Here is a 27,524-nt window from a genome sequence, read left to right as displayed (position 1 = left end):
AAAGAACTGCAAGAATATTATACTTAATCATTCACCATATTTATTTATGTTCTTTTTACTGTGGAATATTATAAAAGAAATATGTTGAATCTGTTCTTACCTTTTTAAATGATTAGGGAAAAGGTTACTCCACACAAAATGAGCTTCAGAAACCGCCATGTTTACATATGATTCTTCTCCACACATTTGAATTTCCTACACAGATGAATGTTAACCTGATGCTGATTGGCTTAGATAAAACTCTCCAGGAAGCTTTTTGCCTGACCTTTGATTGAACTGATAAGCCCAGGGTGTGATACAACTGGACTCATAGAGAGAGAAATTTTGATAACATGTAGCAGTATTAAACTTTTTATCAAAATAAATCATGGGTCAAATAAAAAAGAGTTAGAAATTTGAATTTTACTATAAAATAATTAGTTTTAAATAGCAATTCTAAGGCAAGTTGCTTATATACTGGAGATAAGTATTTTTCAATTATTTTCCAGTTTCGTCTATAATATCCTCTTCAAAAAGTCAATTTTATTATCAATTTCTAACTGTATTCCTGTTAAAAAGATATAGAGTTAAAACAAAAATTATTTAAAGCACAGCTTATTTTTGCACACTCCTTTTTAAGCTTTGGCAACAGAAAAATGTCAAAGTATTATATTTAATGCCTAGTATGGAACCAAAAATATTCCAAGTCTCAATTTACGCCTTTTGCTTATTGCGAAAATGTCTAAGTCCAACTTGACGCCTGGTTTGAATTTACGTGTCTTCATATCGGGATATTTTACGCCTGGTTTTGGGTTCGTTTTACGTGTCCTGCTCCTTTAGACACGTAAAGCACACGTAATACAGAAAACCAGTTGGTTTCCGCCTGGTTTCCGTGTCCCAACCAGCTGGTTTACGCCTGATTTTTTCGTACGGGATTCTGCATTTAAGGAACCATTTGATTTTATTTATTTTGAAAACCAAGGTAGATCGTTCAAAGATTATTTTGATATTTTAATGGAATTATTTAGTGATATATCATTGAAAACACAAAGCAATCAACCAGCAACCGGCGCACCTGTAAGTATTTTAAGATACGGGACTATGAGACTATGTTTAAAAAAACTTCACAAAGAACAGACCAGGTAAACATTTCACATAGTAATATTGACATGCATAAAAATAAAATAGAAAATCTTGGGGATCCTATGGAGCCACATGCTTGTGTAAGCAAACGCTATGGGCTTAGGTAAATTCGCAAATCCTTAGAAGACTATGATATTTGGAAGTGACCAGATATGATTGCTACTTTAACACAACAGACAAATAATGATATTACAAAACTTGAAACAAAACACAGTCTAACAGATTGATTATTCAGAAAACACTGGAACGTATAAAAATGCAAGTAGAGGGGCTTAAGTTAAAGCTAACACGGATGCTGAAAAATCAGACAAAGCTTCTGAAAAGGAATACTAGTAACTAAAAAGATATAAAGAAAACAAATAACCACAGGGATGTAAAAAATAAAGAGCACAATTTCAAAAAATGGCGGACAAATTATTTGACACAGATGAATAAACATAATTCAACAGAATTTCAAACCAACATTGTACTCAGCAAGATGTTCAATATACTACTAGAAACAAAAGTAAAAGCTAATGATACTTAAAAACAAGAGGTGACAGAATTAATTAGTACTAGGGACGAACAAATAAATAAGCTCCGTAGTACCGTTAGGGAACCAAAAGACTATATATGAATTCGTTCTACTTAAAGACAAGATATAATCATCAGCAAGTTTTAATTTTAAGAAAGGAAATGCTAAAAAAAATAATAAATAAATAAAAAGATAAATTTAAATGTTGTCATAGGCATATGATTATCAGATAAGGTGAAGTTGAACAATTTAGAAGCGTATTTACAGTCGTTACATTAAAGGATGATATAAATACAATAAAGCTGGAAAATACTGAACTAAAACTGCGACCTAATGATTTAACCGCTAAACTTGGTAATTCCGCGTTAGTTTGTTGGTATAAAATAGATGACAAAATAATAATTTGCTTAGGCACTAGTAGTATTTCTTTCCACAGTCAAGAACTGTAACGTTAAAGCTTTTAGCCACCACGACACAGCTGGATTTTATTCACTTTCATTTGATGATAGTCGGATAATTGAAAACTGTTACTTTTATAGCACAAACAAACGAGACAATACCCTTTCAAGATTACTTGAACTTTCTTTTTATTTTTTAAACCTTAAACTTTTCAGAAATAAGGCTGTAAACATAGATTTTAATAATTTTGTCCTTTTTATAAAAGTAGCAATACTTGACAAAAATGAAAATGAAAAAATGTATACCTTGAACCGAACTTAAGTATTTTGGTGTAACTCCGTCGATTGTAGGAACACTTCAGTTTGACAAGTATTTATTTCAGATTATATAACATAAATCATGAGCATTGAAAATGATAAAAAAAGATAAAAAAAACGAAGGAAATATATAAGATATATCCTACAGTAATCTTCGGTTTGATCTAATCTGCTCACAACAGTAGTGACCGTTGCAACACTGTCCACGTGTTCTTATTTGAATAATAAATGAGGCATATACATTGATCTCATGACTTATTGACTAAAGTGCGGTTTGGGTACAGGCCGCCGTACAACACCTAGAACGCCAGAGGTTACGAGACCAGTAAATACATGCTGGAGTAGAATTGCAATTGGAATAACAAAATGTATCCGAAGTATGGATGTATCCTTTTTAGCTTGCTGCTAGTAATGCCTATAATCAAGGCCACAGTGTAAAAGTACACGAGTATCGTCTTTTCGGGGCGAAGCTAGACCAGAAAAGATGTGCAGGCTAAGTATTTTTAGGGAGATTTGTGGTTCAGATTTTTTTGGCAGCACGATGAGATTTAGTGCATTTTCCACTACACTTGAATAAAAAATACACATAAAAAAGAAAAGAACAATAAATAAGAGGGCCATAATAGCCCTAAATCGCTCACATGAGGGAAAGTAGTTTTATAACTTTGTTTATTTGAGAATTAATGAGTTGGTAAGTTTATGGCAATGCAACTAGGGATGAGACTATGGTTGAGATAAATAAAATATTGTAGTGGTTGAGGTCAACAAAGCACAATTTTGATATTTGTTTTCAAAAGTGCACACAAAGTCTAAATTCCACTGCTTTAGCTTCAAAAATAAGAAAAAAATTGGAATGGTCATAGTCAATGTCATTCAAGCACAACATTAATATTTGTTTTATAAACTATACACATGGTCCATCGCCAACTACAGCACCAAGGCCACCGGCGCCCACAACAACACCAAGGCAATCACCGGCAACAACAGCACCAAGGCCATTTCCGCAAACAACAGCATCAAGGCCACCACCGCCAACAACAGCACCAAGGCCAACACTGGCAACAACAGCACCAAGGCCACCAACGCAAACAACAGCACCAAGGCCATCACATCCAACAACAGCACCAAGGTCACCACCACCAACAACAGCACTAAGGCCACCACCACAAACAACAGCACCAAGACCGATTATGCCAACAGCAGCACCAAGGCCACCTACGTCAACAACAGCCCCAATTAAGGCCACCACCGCCCACAACAGCACTAAGACAACCACCGCCAACAACAGCACCAAGGCCACCAATGGCAACAACAGCACCAAGGCCACCAATGGCAACAACAGCACCAAGGCCATCACTGCCAACAAATGCACCAAAGCCACCACCGCCAACAACACCAAGGCCACCACCGCCAACAGTACCAAGGCCACCACCGCCAACAACAGCACCAAGACCACCACCGCCAACAACAGCACCAAGGCCACCACCGCCAACAACAGCACCAAGGCCAACAGCACCAAGGCCACCACCACCAACAACAGCACCAAGACCACCACCGCCAACAACAGCACCAAGGCCACCACCGCCAACAGTACCAAGGCCACCACCGCCAACAACAGCACCAAGGCCATCACTGCCAACAACAGCACCAAGGCCACCATCGCCAACAACAGCACCAAGGCCACCACCGCCAACAACAGCACAAAGGCCACCACCGCCAACAACAGCACCAAGGCCACCACTGCCAACAACAGCACCAAGGCCATCACCACCAACAACAGCACCAAGATCACCACCGCCCTCAACAGCACTAAGGCCACCAATGCCCATTACAGCACCAAGGCCACCACCTCCAACAACAGCACCAAGGCCACCACCACCAACAACAGCACTAAGGCCACCACTGGCAACAACAGCACCAAGGCCATCACCGCCCACAACAGCACCAAGGCCACCACCACCAACAACAGCACTAAGGCCACCACCGCCCACAACAGCACCAAGACCACCACCGCCCACAACAACACCTAGGCCACCACCAACAACAGTACTAAGGCCACCTACACAAACAACAGCACCAAGGCCACCTACACCAACAACAGCCCAAAGGACACCTACACTAACAACAGCCCCAAGGCCACCACCACCCATTACAGCATCAAGGCCACCACTGCTTACAACAGAACCAAGGCCAACACCGGCATTAACAGCACCAATGCCACCAAGGCCACAACTGAACACAACGCACTAAGTCAACGACCACCATCACCACTTTTTGTCTTGGAAGAAACAAACATTTAGCAAAAACTTCAGCAACTGGAAGACATTAGTTGAAAAACTTAGGCAAAGATGATACAGAAAATTAAATTTCTCATAATTTGTTTTTTAAACATTAAATTTTATTAAATACTCATATTTTTTTTAACATTGAACTATGAATATAAAGTATGTAATAGAAATAATTATGACTGTAAAATTCAAATAATTCTGTATCAAAACAAGGGATAGAACTGAATGAAAATTAAGTTGTCTTTCTTGCGCTAGTTAGAACACGGGAAAGAACTACATCAAGACTGATTGATAATTACCAAGTTGTCTCTCTTGCGCTAAATAGATATACTAGATACACGTAGCATATGCCTTTAAGAGAGCCTTTAACAGAGACATAATGCTCTTCCATGCTATTGAAACACAGGAGAACATGGAAATGAACAATAAGCAGATAATTATTATGTTTATTGTATTTTTTAACATAGCATTTGGTTACATTCTACGAGCTGTAATGTATAAAACAGAGATGCACCTCTAAATTGATCATGCACTGGCATTTATCAATGTATCAACAGTACTCATTTCAACTTTTGACCACTTAATTTGACTCTGACTTATAAGGTACAGACCTGGGACACGTTGCCTCAGCATGAATCACTTTTATTTCATATAGCTGAAATTACAAGAAGTCTATCTGTAAGATTCCAAGATTTCATGAACTTCTTTTTACATACAGTCAAAACCCGTTGGCTTGAAATTCCAGGGTCCGGCAAAAATACTTTGAGCCTCGAGAATATCTAGCCAAGCTGGATTGCTTCCTGAACATGTATTTTTTAATGCGTAAAAGAAAGTCTTGTAAACCTTGTTTGTTATTTGCTTTGTTATCTCCGCAAGAAAATTTATTGCCATACACACATGACATGTACAATTCACAACATGACGAATTCGATACTATGAAATCATTTGATTTTTTTATTTATTTATGCAATAAAAATATAAACCCATCATACGAAAACAATAAACAAGCAATCTTTATATTGACTTATATTGACTTAGGAACACATACTTATCATTTATATTCGTTGGCATTCAGAAAATTTACATTTTCATGGGTACTTGAGAAGCGTGGTTGTTCATTTTTGAAAAAAAAATCCGAAACTGCAATCGTCCTAAATTGTCTGCAGAATCTTCACACGTTGGGCACGTGATCACTGTCTTCTACGTCAAACTGTTTATGACACTCGCTATAGTGGTACGACATGCCAATTAGTGCATATACACATGTCAATTATCGATTTAATTGGAAATTAAGGTCATAAAAAGAAGATGCACGCGATTGAAGATATAGATAAGGGAAGCCATTGAATGCCAATTAAGAATTTTGCAAACTGTGAAAACAACAAGAAGGTGCGTATATTTAAGTAAACAATCAATGTCATGAGTAAAATATTTCATTAAAGAAAACAATTGAGTACCGACACGCAACACGCACATCTTGTAAACCTGGAGATTTTCATATATACAGAACAAGTTTATGCACGTGTTTCTGTTAATTGGTTCATTAAGAACCCACAGTGAATTCATTGGTTTATTATTTGTTACAGGCAGATATAATATATTAACAAAACAATGTGTGAGTTTGGTATTTACGCTGCATACCATTGTATACTGCGACCTCTGTAAAGAATTTACTGGAGTATGTACATAACATGGCAAATTGAAAAAGTAAATAAAGGGTCTATATTTCGTGGGATCTTGAATTAGTAGATCACCCAACCCACGAAAACCACGACATTAATGTCCCACGAACATTAATGGTTTCACAGTGTAGCTTAGGTTGTACCGAGTCCTTCTCTAAATTGCTCAGCACTTGATATTTGTAATAATTCTTCCATTTGGAGAAACATTAAATGCAATATTTTTATGTCAAAACGCATTGATAATTATACATGTAATTACCAACTTTTGACGTTTGTACTTGTGCCAATTGAAGACAGAAAGTGATAGCATGTTTGCTCAAACTGTTAAACCATTTAAATTTGATGATAATTTTGATACCAATCAAGCAACTCTAATCAATCAGCGCTTCGGCTTAATGAAGCCAAGTAAACAAATGAAAGTGTAAAATTCATACCTGATCTCCCAAAAATGACATGGAGCAAAGCAAACAAAACGAAGTGTGAAATTCTTACTAAGGACCGAGAAAATGACATCGAGCGTGGAGAAATATCACCTTAAAGATATCAAGCATCCGATCAATTTTTATATGAACATGGAGCAAAAACAGAACAGTCCTTTTAATCCCATTTGAGCCAACGAGGATATCAAGCTTTGCGATATTGAGCCAACAAGTTTCGACTGTATAATTAAAATTGGATGAATTCCAAAATATCCAAATTTGATTTTGTTTTTGAAAATGACATTATCTATAGCAGTCAGTTCTATGATAATATTTCTTTGTTTAAGTGAAATTAATTGAAGCCTGAAAGCTGAATGCGACAGCTTTGGAATTCTGGCTTTGAAAAATATAAATTCCTATAGCCCGGTTGGCTATCAGTGGGTTTAAGTTTTATATTGAACTTGGTTTGGCTATGAAAATTTTGCATTTGCTTTTACCAGTATGAAAAATAAAAGGCATGAAGCTTCCATAATTATACCAAAGGGGGTTGTCACGGTGCCAGGACTTGACAACCCCCTTTTAATTATACGACATTTTATTAGTTAAATTCCTACATTATATATACTGGGTATATATTAGGCTTATTTTAAGACTAACTGTTTTCCATGTGAAGTTTTTAAATGGAACTATTTTTGAAACTTCAGCTACATTAAAAGACATGAAGCCGTTATGGAGGCTGCCATGTTGTTGTTTTTCCAGTTGAATGGAACAATCCAAACATCTCTGGTAGATACGCACTCACCACTAGCACTCACCACTAACGTACCATTCAACTTTGCACCACAGGCATCTGAATCATTGTTTGTCACTAAAATGTTTTTTAAAACCATTTTGGGTACATACAATGAGATAAACAACACATCTGAAGTTACTTTTCTTTTTTGTATATCAAAGACACTAAATATCTTCAGATGTGTTGTTTATGGCAGATTTCACGTTTTGATGACCAAAAAGTTCCCGGCGAATATTGATTTTTAAAATTTATTGCAGATTTGTGATTTCAACATAATCTTTTACAGCAATTTCTTATCTATCATATTTTAGAACATTTGCAATGATTTATTCATGCATTTTTATAAAAAAAAGAATTTTGTATCACCATACCATTTGTGCTAGTGTTACAATATTGCCGGTAAAAAATTGTTTTTTTTTAATATTTTGATCCAAAGAAGTATTTTGTCTTGCACTAGATGGTTCATTTATCTATAAAACAGATTGTACAGACAAAAAATAAAGATTGTTTCGTTTTTCTCAAATAAATTTATTGAAACAAACCCTAATTGGACAACAAGACAGAAAATGTTTTCTGCAAACATAGGTTTTCTTTTTATATCAGATCAGATAAGCTATAAACATAAATGTTTTGTTGTGGTAATATAAATGTCTCTAGTATGGTGCAATTATCATTACCTTTGATATTAAACATATATATTATAAATTGCTAATTGCGAGTATGTGCTAGTGTTACCACAAGACAGAATGAGTAACATTAGCAGTATGTCACATTAGCAGTTGGACAGAATGTTTCACAACAAAATAAAATACAGACCTACCACAGACTGTTCGAGCTTGATACAGTATAAAACAAACTATATAAATGATTGATAAACACAGTCAATTGATAATCACAAAAAAATCATAATAATCATACAAGATTTGACGAAGTTGCAGTGTGACAGACGTACACATTTTATGAGCTTCTACAGTTGAAAATAGTTTCTTTGACTCTTCATTTAGTTTAAATGTTGTTATAATGTTTAACTCATTTGAGATTTTAATAAGCTGTTGTTACAATATAATTCTATTGCTTCTCATATAGTTCCTACTAGTTTTGTTCATGCTGATTTATAAATACACTGCTGACCTAAGTTTATATGGTGTCAGACTGAATGACGAATCCTGGAAACACTGTTCCCGCAGCAGTTTGATTAAACAATCTCGTAAAAAAATATACCAATCTGGATAGAATAACTTCCAATACGAAAAACCAACAATAGAACTAAAGATCAGACTGTTGTGTGTCTTAAAGGCCTAGTTTAAGCCTTTTAAAAGTGACCCTCCCCCTTTTAAGGCCTAATTTAAGGAATATTTGGCATGATAATCCCCTGCTGTGCATCTCCTTCTAATCACACTGGTTTGACAGTAGGGGCCAATTTCCTGTGTTTACCGGTAGGTTTATCGGCTCAGGGCCATTAAGGGTCCATTTCTATCTTAAAATATCCCATACTGCGCAGCAGGATACTCAGATCGGAGATCTGATAAGACAATTAGGCAATTATGCACCAATCAATTGTAACCACGGCCCCCCAGGCCCGGGGGTATATTGGGGATAGCTGGGGAAAAGGGCTGTGTTTTTACTTTCCAGGTGGCCCCGCATGGTCGTGTGAGTGCGGTGGTTTTGTCTTAGTGGCAAGATAGCGGAGATATTGACTTATATAGAGTCTCTGGGGTGCGGGGGGCATTTGGCCGGGGTTTTACCATCAGTTCGTCCCCGCAGGGCGAGGATTTTACCCGGGGTTTGCTGGACCGAAAGTCAAAGTCCCCGCTATTCCCCGGACCTGGGGGGGGGGGCGTGGTTACAATTGACTGGTGCATTAGATTAAGATCCATTTACAGAGGTTGTGTACAAATACACAGTGTCATAAGAGATTGATCAGAAATCTTTACCCCGAACTGTATATGCCTACAGAGTGACATGAGCACTGATCAAAAGATCTTATCATAAAAAAGGCAAACAAACATCCAGAACTTTAAAACCTGTAACAAGTACCACCCCACCTGCAGTAACCTTGCATATAATCCAACCCGACACAGCAAAGGACAATTCTTATAAAATAATGTTCAATGTAAGTAAATTGCAACAGTCAAACAATTCAGATGATTTACACATCATCTTCTTGTCTTCAAGGGTATGGTTCAGAAAGAGATAATAAAATTATTACATACTTTCTGTTGAGATATGAGAGTGTTCTAAGTTATATATGTCTGCCTCTAACACAAGAAGTCGTGGGTTTGGTTTGATCCCCACCAGGGGTACTTTCTCATTGCCTCACAAAACAAACACAATATGTAATGTTTTCTACCAAGGGAGCAGATTTGAGAGATTAAATTCACAGAGCTGTCTTCACAATCTTACAAACTAAAACAAAACACTCGAACGTAAATGCCATAAATTCAAACATTTTAAATTTTTAGCAACAGATCATTTTAGATACTACTTTTACTAACACTTCTTATTGTTTTGCTACATTCAAAAAACAGTTTTGTTTGAAATACTACAAGAATACAACGTCAATTTATTATCTGTAAATCTATTCATCAGACTCCTTCCACATGGAACAACATTTAGTTCGTCAACTTGCGCCACAATGCCACTGGTCATAATGCACCAGTCAATTGTAACCACACACCCTAGGTCCAGGGGTGGGGTTCAGGGAAAATAGAAAAAGTCTTATCAGATCTCCAATCTGATAAGACCTGCTGTGCAGTTTTCAATGTTTTATTATGAAAATGGACCTAAACTAGGCCTTTAACTAATTTATCGTTATCACTGGCATTCAGTTAATTTAATCTGGGACAGTTTGAAATTGAATAAAAACAGTCACTAGATTGAACAGTTTTAGAAGCACAGAAACAATGTTCTTAAACTTTTATATACTCTGGGGGGGGGGGGGGGGGGGTTCAAACAGGAATCCAAAAGTAACACCAGGGGAGATGTCCTATTGTCCAATAGCACACATTGTTCTGTCCAAAATGTAACACTAGCATTCAGGTGACTAAAATAAGGTAAAGATACAATATATAACACAAGTTTGTGTCAAAAATAAGATTTGTCAAATAAGAAACACAATGAATCACAAAATGAGCATACAAATATTGACTTTCATCTCAAGCATTCTCTCTTGGTGATGTCAAACTCTGCTTCTGTCCTATGTAACATTAGGGGAAAAGTCCTTTTGTCACATTAGCAAACATATTTCTGTCCCAATTATAACATAAGCATTCAGTTTACTTAATCAAATTCAGATTAAGTATTAAACAGTTAAGCTTGTATCAAAAGCATACAATGGATCACAAAAAACAAAACATAGATATGTGTTTTATAAAAAAAAGAAGGTTTCTGTCCAATGTAACATTTGCAGTTATGTCCATTTGTCACGTTATCATCTATATTTCTGTCCATTTTATAACGTTTGCATTCTTAATTCTGTCCAATAAATAACGATATCAAACACAAAAGCGGTATGAATTCAATATAAACTACGTACCTAATGAATGAATACTTACAAACGATAGTTTACAGACGACATTGTTAGGTTCGAATAATTGACTCTGGGAAAGTCATCAAATTTCAACGATTTTCTTGCTTTATAAAGCGCTTGTCTTAATGCTAGCGTGACATAATGTTAATGTTACATCGAAGGACAGAATGAGCCAAACTTGGATTAAGTTTTTATCAACGGTATTCACCACTATTTTTATCATTTCAATGTCAACTGTGAACCAGTCCATTATAAAAGTAATCGCTACCCGGATGTTAACCCTCAGTCGGTGTAAATTATTCACGAATAGAAAAGGTGCTATCGTCATGCTAAAATGGGACAGAATCGATTTTGCGTAACATTAACACATTTTTAGACCTAAAAAACTTTATGATCGGGAATGACCAATTTCTTGTTACATGCAATACTGTTTTTATCCGACACGTAGTCTTTGTTTTCAGTGATTTAATAAAGGTGTGTTTAGGCTTAAAACAGTTAGCAGTGGATCATGTCTGCTAATGTTACACAACAATTCGAGGACAGATTACCGTAACGTTATCACCATGCGCAATTACCGAAAATTTAAGTATATTACGAACGAAATGCAATCATTTTAGATATATTATTGTTTTAATTAACATTTCTTGCAAACATTATTCAACAGACAAGAATAAAATACTTACCAGATGTTACTGAAAAGCATCCTCAAAAAAGTGGTATATTGGTACCGGGAAGATTTTCTGTCTTTTTTGTCCTAAATATCGGCATATTTTTACATTTTTTTACCTTATTTAACACAATATTTTCATTATTTTAATACAAATCACTTCTATTAGGTGTTCTTATTGGGTTGGGAAAGGCAATTGCTGTATATATGACGTTGACATGCAATAACAATAAATGAAAGCAAATGGGCCAAATAATTGCCTTTTTTGTGAAATCTGCCTTATCTCATTGTATGTACCAAAAATGGTTTTAAACAACATTTAAGTGACAAACAATGATTCAGATGCCTGTGCTTTGCACCAGTGATTCGTACCCATTCAGTACAATATTTCTTTCAGAATTATGAAAAAAAATATTAGATTGGGTTGTTAAAATTCAGGGTCGGTCGGGTCTCCTGGACCATTTCAATAACGTAAGCTCCATTGGAAAAATAATAAATATGTTTTCAATTTTATTTTTATGCTTTAGTTTATTAGATATACTGTAAAGAAAAGGGATGGGGAGTGGCCTGCGTGTGGACATTGGGGTGGCAATGTCAACAAAACTGCGCAATGTGACTCTTACCATCTTTGTATTGGTGATGTGTTCATGCTATTTAAAAACATTCTAAACATAAACCTATTAAAACCACAGGTGTACCGGTGTAAAACATTAAAAAAAAATGGCTGCGACATGTTTGAAGAGCGAATGAGTTAACAAGGCAAGCAACTTTGCAATGAATTAAATTTGTGGTTACGCAAAACTCTTTTTGTTCTCTCCATCCCTCACAGTGTTATCTTCCCTTCCAACATTTATCTACATGTATTTATAAATTTTAAAACAATCTTCCAAACTGTACTTGTTTCAGAAGACATGGTTATTTTGTGGTGCTTTCAAATAGGAAAAGCATACGTCGTGTTATTACCATTCTAGGTCTTGTTCATTCTATGGCGAGAAATGAACGGGTACTTGACGATCGGATACCGCGGTCCAAAATGTCTAACACTCCATGCCCTACCGACAATTCACCCCACGATGTCGATTCAAAGAATATATAAACGCCAACTAAATTAATTTGTAACTAGCATCCAAGCCATATCCACACAACCAAAAATTCACCCTTATTCACCAGGGGAGATGTCGATCATCAAAGCATTATGTGGATCAATCCAAAGTACCTTTAAAGGCTCAGAATGACTAACATGTCAGCCATATCAGGACTACCAACGATTCATCATAAATAACTGAGTCAAAAGGACGATTCAAAATATCACCAAAAAACTTAGTAACTTACATCTTCTCAGTCAAATTAGGACTACGCACAACGCATCCATAACTGACACAGACGGACCGGGTGATATCGGCCCATTCGTATCTTACAGAGACTCAAAATGAATATACAATATTTGAGAAATTGGAAACTCTTTCTGAATTGTGTCCTTTTTGTTGTCTTGTTTTTAGAATTTTAAGCCAATTTAAAGGAATGTTTGGCATAACAATGCCCTGCTGTGCATCTCCTGCTGATTACACTGATGACACAATAGGGCACAATTTCCCGTGCATTTGGGTTTTTTTTTTGCTCAGGGCCATTTAGGTTCCATTTCTATAATGAAACCTACACAACTACATAGCAGGATACTCAGATTGGAGTTCTGATACGACAATCAGATTTGAGATTAATACACAGAGGCTGCGTACTATAAACATGTTTTAACCATTAATGAGGTGAAATCCGGACGCTTGAGTACCAGAGATGAGTCTGTTGCATAAAAAATAGGCACAACACCGTCTATGTCCACTTGCACCAGATTGCTATCAAAGCTTATTATATTTTCAAGAGTCATAAAGCATAAAAGGCACTTTCTTTTTCACGGCGAATGGTTAAAACGCGACAATGTGATAAATCGCCAATTAGCGGGGCAAAAATACGCCTGAGGCGCCAAGTTGTTGACGAATATACGCCAAGTGCCATCCCGAAAATGCGCCACTAGGTGCAGCGAAGATTTAAGTGCTAGGGGTGATTGCGCCGAGTTGCGGTGCGAAATACGCCGAGTGGCGCGAGGAAAATGTGTTAAGTGCTAAGGAAGGTTGCGCCCGAACCTCGGGACGGAATACCACAAGTGGCGCGGGACAAACTGTGTGTATTAATTGCTAGGGTATATTGCGCCGAGTCTCGGGACGAAATACGCCAAGTGGCGTGGTGAAAATGTGTTAAGTGTTAGCCGGGAAGATTGTGCCGAGACGCGGTGCGAAACACGCCAAGTGACGCGGCAAAAAATGCACCAAGTGACAGAGTAAAATGCGTCATGTTGCGGGGGGGGGGGGGCAATTTTGCGAAGAAAATCCCAAAAGTGTGTGTGTTGGAAGGAGGGGGGCGAAAATGCAGCAAGTGGCGGAACATGCATCAAGAGGCAGAGAGAAGTTGCGAAAGACAGCTGTTTTTTATACTTGCATGTCATGGTTCTCTCCCCCCAGAATGTATGTATCGTTCGTTTTGTACTGATGACGGGGTGTGAATTGATCTTTTTCTTTAACTGAACGTTGGATTTACAAATTTCTATGCACAAATATTACTGGTTTGAGCAGATTAATCAGATATTTCTGCCAGGATACTGCCGTGTTCCCAGGTCTGGCTTTCTCCCTTTGGGCAGTGTTACAAGCTCAACACCAGCAATCGTAAAACATAGCTTGAAGGGAACAAACTATTAGTTTTATGAAAACTTCGCAATTGGATAAAATAAAGAGAAATAAAATATTACTTTGAAGATTGTATTCATTGTGCATATGCATTGAATATAAATACATCCATGAAACAGAAACATATCATGTCACACTGATAACAATAAATATCAGATACTTGTAAAATAAATAGATATAAATAATTCTCATAAGTACAAGAAAGCACCACATTACATAATAAATAATTATAATAGACATACATGTATTATCAAGAATCATTGTACAAAAAGCTATAAATGTATCAAAAAGAACAACACATGCGCATAAATATGATTATATAAAAATGATGTATTACGACACAGAAGCATGTGGGATATAAATGGATACACAGAATAATGTTCCTTCATTCGTGTACAATACTGAGTATTTTTACTTATTAATCATTGCATGAAAAACACAGAAATTCAACAGAGGTAGTTGAAATGTCCATTAACACAGTATTTAAAGAACCAACAGGAACATTCGTCACATTGCACCATATTGTCAAAACAAGCTGGCATGTTGCATATACAGAACTTTTCAGTTTCTATAGTTTTTAACGTTTATTCCTTCTTAATCCTATTGGTTTACCTTTTGTCGGAAATGCTGTAAGTTCTCCATTTTCAAAGCATTGAAATAAATGTTCTCTTTATTTAGTAGTAGCAACTATCATAACTATGGCAAAGTGTTTTATTCAAACAGAAGAAAGTTGCAAATTCAATGACAAAGAGGCCAGAATCAGTGTTATTTGTTTGTTTAAACGACACTTTGCACAATTACTGTAATGAACTTTTATTTTTTCCCCATAAATTTGTGATAATTTTTGCCATATTTAATCTGTCTGGAATTATATCTTTTCTATCTGGTACTAAACTTTCCAAAAAAAATGTTATCTTTGGGAAAAATCGAACACACCCAATGGTCCTATGGGTGTTGTAAATTTGACATGCAGGCGAAATTATATTTCCACCGTTCTTCATCCTCAACAAAAGATGGCACACATTCAGTTAATTGGACACCTGATATAGTATCACATACTTGTTTCTTAACAAAATGTTTACTGCTTCCATGTGTTTCGAAGAAAGCTGTTTGGTAAGTAAAACTTAATTTTTGTCATAAACAGTCAAAGTTAGGTTGGTAAGCCACATATCTAAAACTAGTTCATTATCATCATCATGTTTTCAATATGTACAAAACTGTCACATTCTTCTATTTCTGACACTGGTGTTACTTTAGAGATCTTATTAATTAACTTTTCCTCATCTGTATTTTCATTTTTGTCCATGTTTTATTAGTGATCTTGGCTTTCGTGTAGAGTCAAGTATTTTTTTTGCTTTTCCAGAGTGTTGTATTGTCTTTAAACTGGATGAGTTTTTGTCAAGATTTACAGAAACATCAAATTCAAAATCCTCATCAAATTTTATTTACCTATTTATGAGTTCCTTCATGTTATACTATGGGTTTTGATGTTTTAATCTGCTTCAAATAAAAAAAAAATTGCATTTCCACTGCTTATTAAATTTTGTGCCGTTTTTTTGGCGTTAAAAGGCTTAATGAAATATCCAAATCGTGTTTATATACTGAATCTGGTGCATGATGAATAGTAATACCAGTGTCCCCCTTTCTTCCTTTTTTGGTTCAACATTTTTCCAAAGATTTAGGTCTACAATTCTTTCTTAATTAAGTTGAATTCTGTTATCATCTTATAAAGGCATGCCAATTCTTTTCATTGCTGCTAAAATGTGGTAACATCGCCTTGTTGAAGAGCAGCTGCACCATTCTTTAGGGAAAAGGGTTAACAAGTGTTTTTCATTTCTAAACCCATTTACCATGAAAGCTCCCATTTGTGGCACTAAAATTATTTCATTATCTTGTATGACTCTTTCTGCAAGAAAATGTTGACTGATAGGGGTTTTTTGTTTTTTGTTTTTGATGTCATGGTTATCTAGGTTTGTTGCTTCAAATGATGGAATTTCGCCTTCGATAAAATTAATTAGTTTATCAGGGTGACAAACACTTCTTGGCATAGCTACTGTATCTATATCAAAACTAGCATTGTTGAATTCATTTCTTAAAGTCCACTCACCTGTCCCACAAAAAGCTCTTATTAAATTGCTCAAATCATTACCATGGGAGTAATAAAGATATAAAACAATATCGTCCACAGCTTTCTCTTTGCATTCAATCAGCCTTTTTAATTTTGCATTCAACATTTTACTTACATTGTTTGTAATTCCTGAAAAGGGGTTATAAATGTATTTTTCTTCCAAAATCCACCTAGCGGCATGGTTGACTATAACATTTTTTAAATTATTATCAAAATATTCCAAAAATGCCTGACTCCATAATTTCTTTTTAGATTGCAGCGTTTTGTCAAACAAATCTATGTTTTCACATTGTAATAATTCTCGTACATGACTGTCATACATCTTTCTATCGTCTGCATTGCCCCCATGCTTAGAAAGCCAAATTTGTATATCAGTAAAAACATGGTTCCAACAAATCAAAACTGTCGAACTTTTCATATTTTCATGAAATGCATTTATTATACCCGTTTCCATATCTGTTACAATTGTTATGGCTTTATCAGCCAATTTCGGAATTTTAGTTTTCAACTCATCAATAAAGCGTTCATGACATGACTGAACTTTGCGTTCATGGATCATATAGGCAAATGGTATTACAGGAATTTCTTTGAACATTGGATGCTGAATAGCCATTGTGGACAGATAAAAATTCCCCAACTTTAATGTTGTATAATAAAAAAGAGTGAGATCGATGTCGTTTGCCATTAATAATTCACTTACCTCATCAAAAATCTCATTGTTTCCAACAATGATCTCAATGTCTGGAATGGTTTGTATGTAAATGCCATAGTTGTCAAGTTGGTCCACTAATACATGAAGATTATAAAGATCATTTGCAAGTTTAACATAATTTTTAACAGTGGCTTTTGATTTTATTTGTCTATCATTACTAGTCACACTGACGCCGTGTAACTTATCATTTGGAGATTTTTCACTTACAATCTCATCATGCAATACTTTAGGGTCTTCTTTTAGGCATCTGGTGTTTATATCATTAATTACAGACGGCTTTGTTCGCTCGTTTGTCCTAGTATTCCGTTTTCTAAGTTTGTGCGGCAATGCCAGATATGCGGCATCATCCCCCAAATAAACAAGTAACGTTCGTTCGTTGTAGTCAGACCCTACAAATCGAAATACATGTTTTTTAAACTTGTCATTTACTATTCCCTGGTTGCTAATCTTATAGAATTGTCTTTCGATTTCTTTACCTTTCACTGTATACTTTCTCTTACCATAATTACGCCAAGTATAGCCATCCGCACGCCGATCATCAGTCTTAGCTGAATTTGCGCTGTTGTCTATCAAGTAAATTGTTCCAGCCTTTGGCCTGTACGGTGTCCCATGAGCTATTCTTTCCGGAATATTTTGAATAAGAATGTCAGCAGCTTCAGAAGGTATGATTGCTCTATCAGTGCTTTTCCAGATAGGCATACTGTCAACACCACCGCCACCTACTAGAGGTAATTCATCACTATTTAGATAATATTTTCCATTACGTTCAACCACACATTCATCAGCACTTGAGGAGGAACACTTTGGATGCCTGTTATTTTTGTACGAACTCACTTTTGCTGTCACTACTGAGCGCTTTCTCCTACAAATACGTCGTTGATCCTTTCGTGTTGGAAGACCAGTACTGCAACTAGGCGCTGAGGGTAGATCTCGAACTGCAGATGATGACCGACGCGGCGTGTGTGCTGGTCCCGTTTGTCTGCGTCTAAGGGATGACCGAACCGTTGGTCTGCGTCCAGGGGATGACCGAACCGTTGGTCTGCGTCCAGGGGAAAACCGGCCTGTTGGTCTGCATCCAGGGGATGACCGAACCGTTGGTCTGCATCCAGGAGATGACCGGTCCGTTGGTCTGCGTCCAGGGGATGACCGGTCCGTTGGTTGTCGTCTAGGCGAAACCACACGCCATACAGAGACACCAGGTGGTGACCGGCTGGTTGATGTTCGTCCAGGAGATGCCTGGCCTGTTGGTGATCGTCCAGTCGAGGATAGGCCCGTTGTAGGTAAACTTGGCGGAACCACACGCGTTGTTGTTGAACGGACGCTCGCCTCGATGTTGGATGCCAACCGCTCGAGACCCTCGGGACTAAGATGAAGCCCATCTCTACTCAGCAGATGGCGTGCAGCACCTGTATCATGTAAAAATACTTTGAAATGATATTGTTTAGGTCAAGTTGCTTTGTGTTTCATTATTAAGAAGAATTTATTTCAGAACCCTTAGAGTAAAACATATTTCTTGTCAAAATACTGACCGAGAAATGTGTGAAACTCATTCTGATCAATGGTCTGCATCCATGGCAATTGCTGGGCAATCCCGCGGAGATGGTGATTCACCTGGCCAGCATCCCTGTTCCAGTCATCTAGGAAGGTGGCTGCATGCTGACTACCTTCGAACAAGTTCTGGGCACGGGGTAACACTTCTGACACGATCACAGTTGCACTACAAAAAAGGGAAATATATACTACTACTACTTATAATAATGATAATAATAAAAATGATGATTATTTTTTAGCGTACTGTTGTGCAGTCATGTTATGTTTCTATTTAATCACGTATCACTCTTGTTTTTCTTATTATTTCTTCCCAATCACCAATTAAATACATGTTGTGCATATTGATATTTTCTAAATTGTCAATATTTATGCAAAAAGCTACACAAACTAGCTCAGTAGCCAAAAGTTTAAACATAAACCAAGTTTAGTGGCACTGGGCAAACGCCAACGACATCACATGCAAGAAACATAGAAGAACTGCACAAAACGCCACAAATAGCACAGTACATACAACTATATATATAAAAAACCTAAATGGCCCTGCGTCATTAAACAAGTACACAGAGAAATGGCCCCTACTGTGACACCCGTACAATTAAAGGCCTGGTTTAAGGAATTTTTGACATGTTGATCCCCTGCTGTGCATCTCCTGCTAATTGCACTGGTGTCACAGTAGAGGCCATATTGGTTTATTGGCCCAGGGTCATTAAGGGTCCATTTTTATAAAAAAACACATCGAAAACTGCACAGCAGGAAACTCAGATTGGAGATCACTTAAGGCAATTAGGCAATACGATTAAGAGAGGTTGAGAAAAAATACACGGTTTTGGAGGAGGGTCGCTTTTAGAATGCTTAAACTAGGCTTTTAACTGGAGATGCACAGCGGGGGATTAACTTGTCATACAAATCTTTAAACTAAGAAATATAAAAATATTGCTTAGAATATATTAATTTTATAGTTTAAACGAAGTTTGGGAAAGAAAATATTACAGTGTTGCTTTTTTTCATAAATACCTTGGAGAACAGTCGTGAATTCTGTCACACAGTGATCTTACTTCGGCGGCGATCTGATGTGGGGATTGGTAACCAATATCGTTTGCTCCAACGACAAGAACAACAACCTGTTTTAAATAATTTAATAACATTTTTATTCTCTTATTCTAATTTCATTAGCTGAAATCAAAAGAGACAGCATCTATATGTCGTGCAATGTAAATACAGTTACACAGTGATCCGAGTAGCAGCAATACTAAAAATAAATATCATAGTTTGATACAAAGTTTAAAGACGCCTTTGTCAGAGATATTTCAAATAATAATGAGAATTTGATATTTGATTTAAACTCTGAAATTAGCGGGCAGGGGGATGTACACAGATTGACTATTTACTAAATTTATGTGATAAAGGAAAATAAGTATTTTCAAAAACTATCTCCTATTTCCAAGACGGAAAGGTTAAACATGATTGGTTTGATGCTGAATATAAACGCAAATATGACGTGTATAAAAACGCTGTATGCCAATTTAACATTTTCGGATACTCATAGAGCTTCGCTGTATGTGGCAATAAAGTATCAGTGTCGGAGGTCAAAAACATTTCAATTTACACGTATTGTAAAATGAACGATTTCAGAATGAAGTCTCCGAGGGAGTTAAAAAAAATAGAAATGGGAAATATCAAATAATGGTGATGCTATTTCTAATGAGGAATTTCAAACTTTCTTTAGTAATCTTATGTCAGGTTGTGATTTCAGGGGTGAGGAAGAATATAATGATCTAATTGGAGAATTTGATTCTGGTTTAGACCATAACTCTACTTTCGAGTCATTAGATGTGCCTATTTCAGATGATGAAATTTTGAAAGCAATCAAAAAGTTAGGTTCGAATAAGGCATTCCTATTGACAACGTTTTATATGAGGATTTTAAGGTATCAGCACCACACATTATTAGATCATTGGATCTTTTATCATATATTGAACACAAAATCGCTCCCTCGATCTTGGGCAACTGGTGTTTTTATTCCAATCTATACTAAAGGAAATCAATCAGACCCTTGCAATTACTGGGGGATAACTAGCTGTTTTTCAAAATTATTTTCTTTCGTACTAAATGAAAGGCTGAAATTGTGCGCTGAAGAAAATAATATTTTAACAGATGCTCAATTTGTTTTTAAAATTAAGTACATATAGTACTGTTGGTACTGTTTATTTTGCATTCGTTGATCCAAAAACAGTTTGAAAGAAAAAATAAGCTGTTAATAAAAAAGCTTACGATAGCATTGATAGAAGCAGGCTTTGGTATAAGTTCATAAATTGGGAATCCACGGTGAAATTTTGTCCCTTGTTCTTGTTTTGTCCCTATGTATAGCGAGGTGAAACTTTATGTAAAACACTTGGGAACATTGTCAGATTTTTTCAACAGTAACATTTGGCTTATTTCAAGGGGAGATAACCTCTCCGATATATATCTCACTTTTCTTGAACGGTATTGAAATGCATTTGCAGATTACATTACTGAAGGCATTACTGTTTCAAATATCAATATAACTACTGCTATTTGCAGACGATATTGTTATTGTTTCAGAGACAAAGGATGGTTTGCAGAACTCTTTAAATACTTCATTGGCGCCGCACTGAAGTGCGCGCCTATTATGGAATGGGAATTTATTTTATTTAGTGGTAGGAGCGGTTTTTAATTTGATTGACAGTTGGGTTTTATTGTTATTTTATTATGATTAAAAATGCAAATGGATGGCGATTGCATGGGTGTTAAAAATGATATTTATGGTTAAATAGATTGTCTTCAAAATATTATTTCGGAAGAACGACAAATAAGTTTAAGAACTGTTCCCGATTTGTTTACGTTTTCCGATTGGTTACCTGTAAGCATGTGCCGAAAATGTACAATGTGTGGACCGGTTATTATGTGAATTGGAATAATTATGTTTTATTTTGTTTTGTAATGTTCACTGCATTGATAAACCATGAGGTAAGCTGCGTTCTTTAATTAAATCGATATCGGAATTGAATGTTCACCTAACTTTATTTGTTAATGTAAAATTTTATTACGATTGCCCCCCACGTTGTTTTATTTTTAGAACACTACACAGTGCGCACAAAATGATTGGTCGAGTAAGTCATGTGATAAGATGTTTTCGCGGGAACTTCATAAATCTTACCAGTACACTTTCATTAATTCAGTTCAAATAATTATGGCCTTTTGAGTTCCTGTTATATTGAGCTTTGTCAAGTTTGTTGTTGTTTTGTATTATGTACAATTACTTCTTCTATTTTCTTACTACTCTTCAATTTCAATGTTAAGCGTATGTTGTTAAGCAGATATAAAAATATTTTGAGAATTTCATGGATGCGGTTTGATGCATCATAATATATGCTTGTTGGTCTTGACTATTCCTTTGTTTTTCAACATATAACAAATGCATAAACTATTAAACGGCGCCCTTTGATGCTTTGCATTAATGGTCTTTCTTGTTTCAGTAATTGGAGAGCTGGGTTAGATGTATCCTCTGCTCTAGATGTATTCCGTAAATTTAAAACTAGTTTTGAGCAATCAGCGTATCTCAGTCTGCTCGACAAAACAAATATAGAAATGTTCTGGCTAAATTACGTTTGTTAAATTAATATAGAGATAGGTCGACGTAATAAATTTCCTAGACATGACAGATTTGAATTTACTTTGTGTATTTTAAATGAGGACGAATTCCATTTTGTTCTTAAATGCCCTGTGAATGCAGACCTTAGACGCCAGTATATTCCTCAGCATTTTTATACTCACATTAGTTTAATGATATATATTTTATTGGTGTAAATTAGTAATAAAATACTCATTAGAAAATAAGCAATGTATTGTGATAAGGTGTTCAAACTTTGTGATTCGTTGATATAATTAATGTGTCGTGGTTTTATCTTATTGTGATAGGGAAGAAACTCATATTGTGTTGGTTGTATTTTCTTTATGTTTTGTTATTTTGGTACATGTTTGCATCATTTGTCTTGTCCTTACGATGTTCTATAATGCACTTTTATTTAAGAATTAAAAATCGACATGCTGCATTCCGAAGGATTCCACCAGCTAGCATTTAGAACTGCGCCATTGCATACCATACCCCAATAATATGCAACATGTCGATATACGTAAATATATTTACATTTATTTAATTGTACATTTCTGCTAAAATAAATAGATTGTTCAAGAGCATTTTCCCTTTTTCGTTCTCTCGTTGATCTCAACGTTGGGTAATTTACAACAGCTATCGTGACCTAATTTCATTCAACAATGAATGCGCAGATAGATAGTTTAAACATATTTAGTTTAAACATATTTATTTTACAACGATTGTGAAACAAGTTATTACAACATTATATTAATCACTCTCGTTGGCACGATTTTACGCGAGAGTGTGGTCTTGTGTTGTGGGGGAAACCGGAGAACCCGGAGAAAACCCACTTGTCCGGCTTGGTGACCACAAACCGCGCAGATAGTTCCTTATATATATGTTTATTTTCAATGTCAAGTATATTATAAATACGTATTATAACTGTATTACAACTAGAAAAATACAACTCGAGTTATGAAAAATTAACAATGGTTATATATTTGTCACATTGAGTTAAATCTTTATTAACGCACGAATTTATCCAAAGCATTCTAATGATGTTGTGTTTTAGTAAATATATCATCCCTCTGTTAATCAGTCTGATTACACAAGTTTATGAGATGTTTGGTTTGTTACTATGACATATATATGCACGAATAAATATCTATCTATTGAACAAAATAGTTCCGAATTAAATATGCCCCGCCCATTAGTATTATTGCGCCCAATGACAGGACAAAAGTATCGAATAAACGCACGCGATTTCGATGGGAAATGCCATTGCACTTTATATGTATAGATGTTTTTTTGTATGTATATGTGTTATTATGACGATAAGCTTGTTATGCTTAAGTCTAATAAATATTCTCTTCTGTTTTTTCATACGCCAGTAAAAATTAATTTGTCACCTAACGCCTATCTTTATGGCCTTTAATTAATGACGTGTGAATAAAGAACAAACAAACGATTGCACAGCCCCTGCTAACATGGATAATAGGAGTGTTGGCTCAGAATTTTGGGTAGTTAATATAAGAAGTCAATAAACGAAATCAAAGGATTGTAACAAGACAACATTGGACAATACATAGAAGCTGTTTACAATACACCGATTAGTGGGAGTCACTTATAGAAGTCCAGTATTTTGGTATACACACTCTCACAATATTTATATCAAACTTATTATTGATTCTTTAATATAACTTATTACTTGTTTCTAAACATATTGTCGTGAAGATGAGCTCTTTATTAACAATTCTGTTCTGTTTTGTTAAATACCTGTACTTGGAGATCTTAATGTGTTTGGCTGCCATAAGCATGTCCAAAACTCCATAATCATTATATTATTTTCATTCGTCACTTAAATTTATGACATCTCTTTAATTATGTGTGAATAAAGGTCAAACGATTGCATATCGTCTGCTTTCGTGGCTAATAGGAATATTGTATGTTCGAATTTTGAGGAGTCTTTTTTAAGTGACAAATATCTGGACAAATAACATAAAAAAGATAAATAATAAAAACAGGAATGAATCAATATATTTACTAACAGTAGATAACTACCACTCTCATTAACACAGTAGTTAAGATTTGTTTATAAATGCCTTGTACAGTACATTAAACATATCTACAAGCTTCCGAAATCAAACATTTAAAAAAAGCTTGAAATGGACAAAAATCTTACATGCATTCATCATGTGCGTGCACAAGAGCATTTATAATTTCTATTGCATGAGTATATGAATTAACTGTAGAAGTCAATAAACAATAAGAAATCATTCATGTTAAATTGCTCTAAAAATTGTGTATCTGTTATTTCTCGACTCATTTTATTCTGAAGACAAATAACAATTAAGTCCATATATATGACACTATTGAAACTAACAACATAACAAGTAAACTGATATCTTATATGTATCAACTATATTCACACCATAATCACAGTATACTTAGAAGACTTACCGAGAAGAATGGTGCAACATCAAATAAACATCCCTCCTGATGAAACTGGCGAACGCGGTACCCGGGATACGAAAAAACACTATAACACCAATCCAAGCTCTCTGACAAATATTTTGTCTGACTATGTCCTATCACTAAAGCCATTGTTCAAAATATAAAAAAAGGTTAAATTTATTCCAATCACAAATATTTCAATCAGAACCAATATGCACATACTGTACAATAACAAACTATTTAATCTGACAGAAGTATCACATTATATATACCTAACCCTTTTACTCATTTTTCCTTTAAAATTATAATTTCAAAATGATCATTTCACACATTTGGGATGGTTTGTACTAATTAATGTATTAGATATGGACAGATTAAACGTTTACATTTTGGCATTAAAAATTAAACGATGTAATTAAACTTAATTAATATCATCAACTAATTATCAATTTAACATCTGAGGTTTATCCCTTTACAAAATATATTAACAATTATCTAAATTTCACAGTTTGCATAGTGCATATTTATTAAAATATCTTCAAATTAGCTATATTTCTCAGTTGGCAATGATTGAAATAACTTATACATCTTATTTTCAACTAATACAAAACAAATGATGAAATCATCAAAACAGACATTTTTATAACTACCAAAGAATTGCTGAGTTTATCATGTTATTATAATGAAATGAAAGTTATTTCTATTTTGTTATTGTTTTTTTTTTGTTCCATGTCTTAATTTCACTCAATTGCAAAGTTTTCCTAAAAGAAATAATAAATTGTTTCTTTATAAATCTAGCTATTAAGCAGTGATTTAAAATAATGATCTTTTTCCTATTCAAACAAAATAAAGTTTAAAAAAAACACTCAATTATTTCTTAACTTCAAAAACAACATTAAAAAATAAAGTGACTAAACTCATAAGCATATTAATTCATTGAATTAAGGAATAAAAATTAAAACTCAATATTGTTGTTCTTCTTTATTGTATGTTTTTCTCATTATCCTTCTTTGTTGTTGTTGTATGCAAATGTAAAAACCCTTCTTTGCCTTTATCTTTTATATCTTCCCATAGGTTAAATATTGAAGTTGGCCGACTTAATGGTATTGCAAGACATGATAGAAAATGTACCTATTGCAACCTTAACGATATAGAAGACGAGTACCATTTCGTTTTAAAATGTCCACTATATGCCGATATTCGTAGAAGGTATTTGCCAAACTATTATTCAAGACATCCTAGTATGGAAAAATATATTACTCTACTGCAAACAGATGATAAATCTCTTCTGGTTAAACTAGCTATGTATTGTTTAAAAGCTTTCAAAGAAAGAAATGATTATGTTTGAATACATATATGCTTTTTCAATAAATATTTATATCCTTGTACTGGATGTTATTCCATGTGTTTTGTATATGTCTTAAGATTAGGTGTATTTGTACTGTTATCGTTGCACTTACAACTATTTAGCACCGTGATCAAACCACTGTATTCATTTAAAGTACTCTTGCCTAACATTTGCCTAAACGTTCCACTATGCAGAGTAGAGAGTGAACACTCTCACATGTATCTATAGGCGAGATGAAAGCTGTTGTTGTTGTTTTTTGTTGCTGTTTTTTTTCTCTATCACTATATATAGAGAGATTGAATAATGATTCAAGCATTTATTCATCTATTTATTGTTTATTTGTATGTGTATGCGTATTGTGTATGTTGTGTAATGTGACGATGAGCTGTTTATATGCTTAAGTCAAAATAAATTTTCTGTTCTGTTCTGTTCTGTTTATTGTATGCGTTACTCAATTTCTTTGTTGTATGCATTTAATACCGACCCTACATTGATCTCGAAGGATCGTAAAGTATTGACTACAGTGCGGATTGAAGACAGGCCACCACACGAACACCTATCGCTAGCGGCAGAAAATATATAATACATGTTTGAGGAAAATTTATCCAAAGTAGGGAGGTAGCCTTTTTGGCTTGCTGATATTAATGCCTATATGTATGATCAAAGCCAAACTATTAAAGTCCCCGAGTAGCATCTTACAGGGGCAAAGCTATGCCAGAAAAGATGTGCAGGCTAAGTCTTTTAAAGGAGATTCGCGGTTCGGATTTCTTTCGCTACAAGATGTACTTAATTGCAATTTCCAATACACTTTGAATATATATATATTTTTACAAACAACAACAATAAACAAGAGGGCCTAGATGGTCATGCCCTTAATTGCTATCCTGAGTGATAGTAGAATTAACTGGTAGAATTGACCATACACAGAAATGTATATTGCCAAAAAGGTAAGTTTAATTTCGGAAATGTAAGGTTGGTTATCATATCTGAAAGAAGGTAAGTAGTTTATATGTAAATAATTGACTTCGTTCATTCTATTGGTCAGTAATTAAAACCACTATTGAATACCAGCCATGATGTCTTATTTTGAGTTTACTGAATTTATCTCCCCAATGATATGTTCTGCATGATCAAATATTGTATTTGGCTATCAGCTAAAACGTTTATGTATTCTGTGTAGGAGATGGGAGGAGGGTGTGTCCTTCTTGTGGGAGGTAAGCCTTACAAAAACTTAGATGTAAAAAATGACC

At 35.1% G+C, this 27,524-nt stretch overlaps 1 protein-coding gene across 1 annotated transcript; it reads left to right on the top strand.

Moving 5' to 3' along the window:
- Positions 1 to 3,218: 3,218 nt before the first annotated feature.
- On the top strand, positions 3,219 to 4,382 carry LOC128214149 (uncharacterized). Its single transcript, XM_052920451.1, has one exon. The coding sequence runs from the start codon at positions 3,219 to 3,221 to the stop codon at positions 4,380 to 4,382; it is 1,164 nt and encodes a 387-aa protein (XP_052776411.1).
- Positions 4,383 to 27,524: the final 23,142 nt, after the last annotated feature.

The sequence above is a fragment of the Mya arenaria genome, chromosome 2 (assembly GCF_026914265.1).
Source record: "Mya arenaria isolate MELC-2E11 chromosome 2, ASM2691426v1".
In the NCBI taxonomy this organism is placed as follows: Eukaryota; Metazoa; Mollusca; class Bivalvia; order Myida; family Myidae; genus Mya; species Mya arenaria.
Note: the sequence above shows the minus strand (reverse complement) of the source record. Positions and strands in the feature narration are given on the sequence as shown.

Bases quoted from the DNA above. Each gene is read 5' to 3' on its own strand.
- LOC128214149 (XM_052920451.1), top strand. From the start codon at position 3,219: ATGTCATTCAAGCACAACATTAATATTTGTTTTATAAACTATACACAT.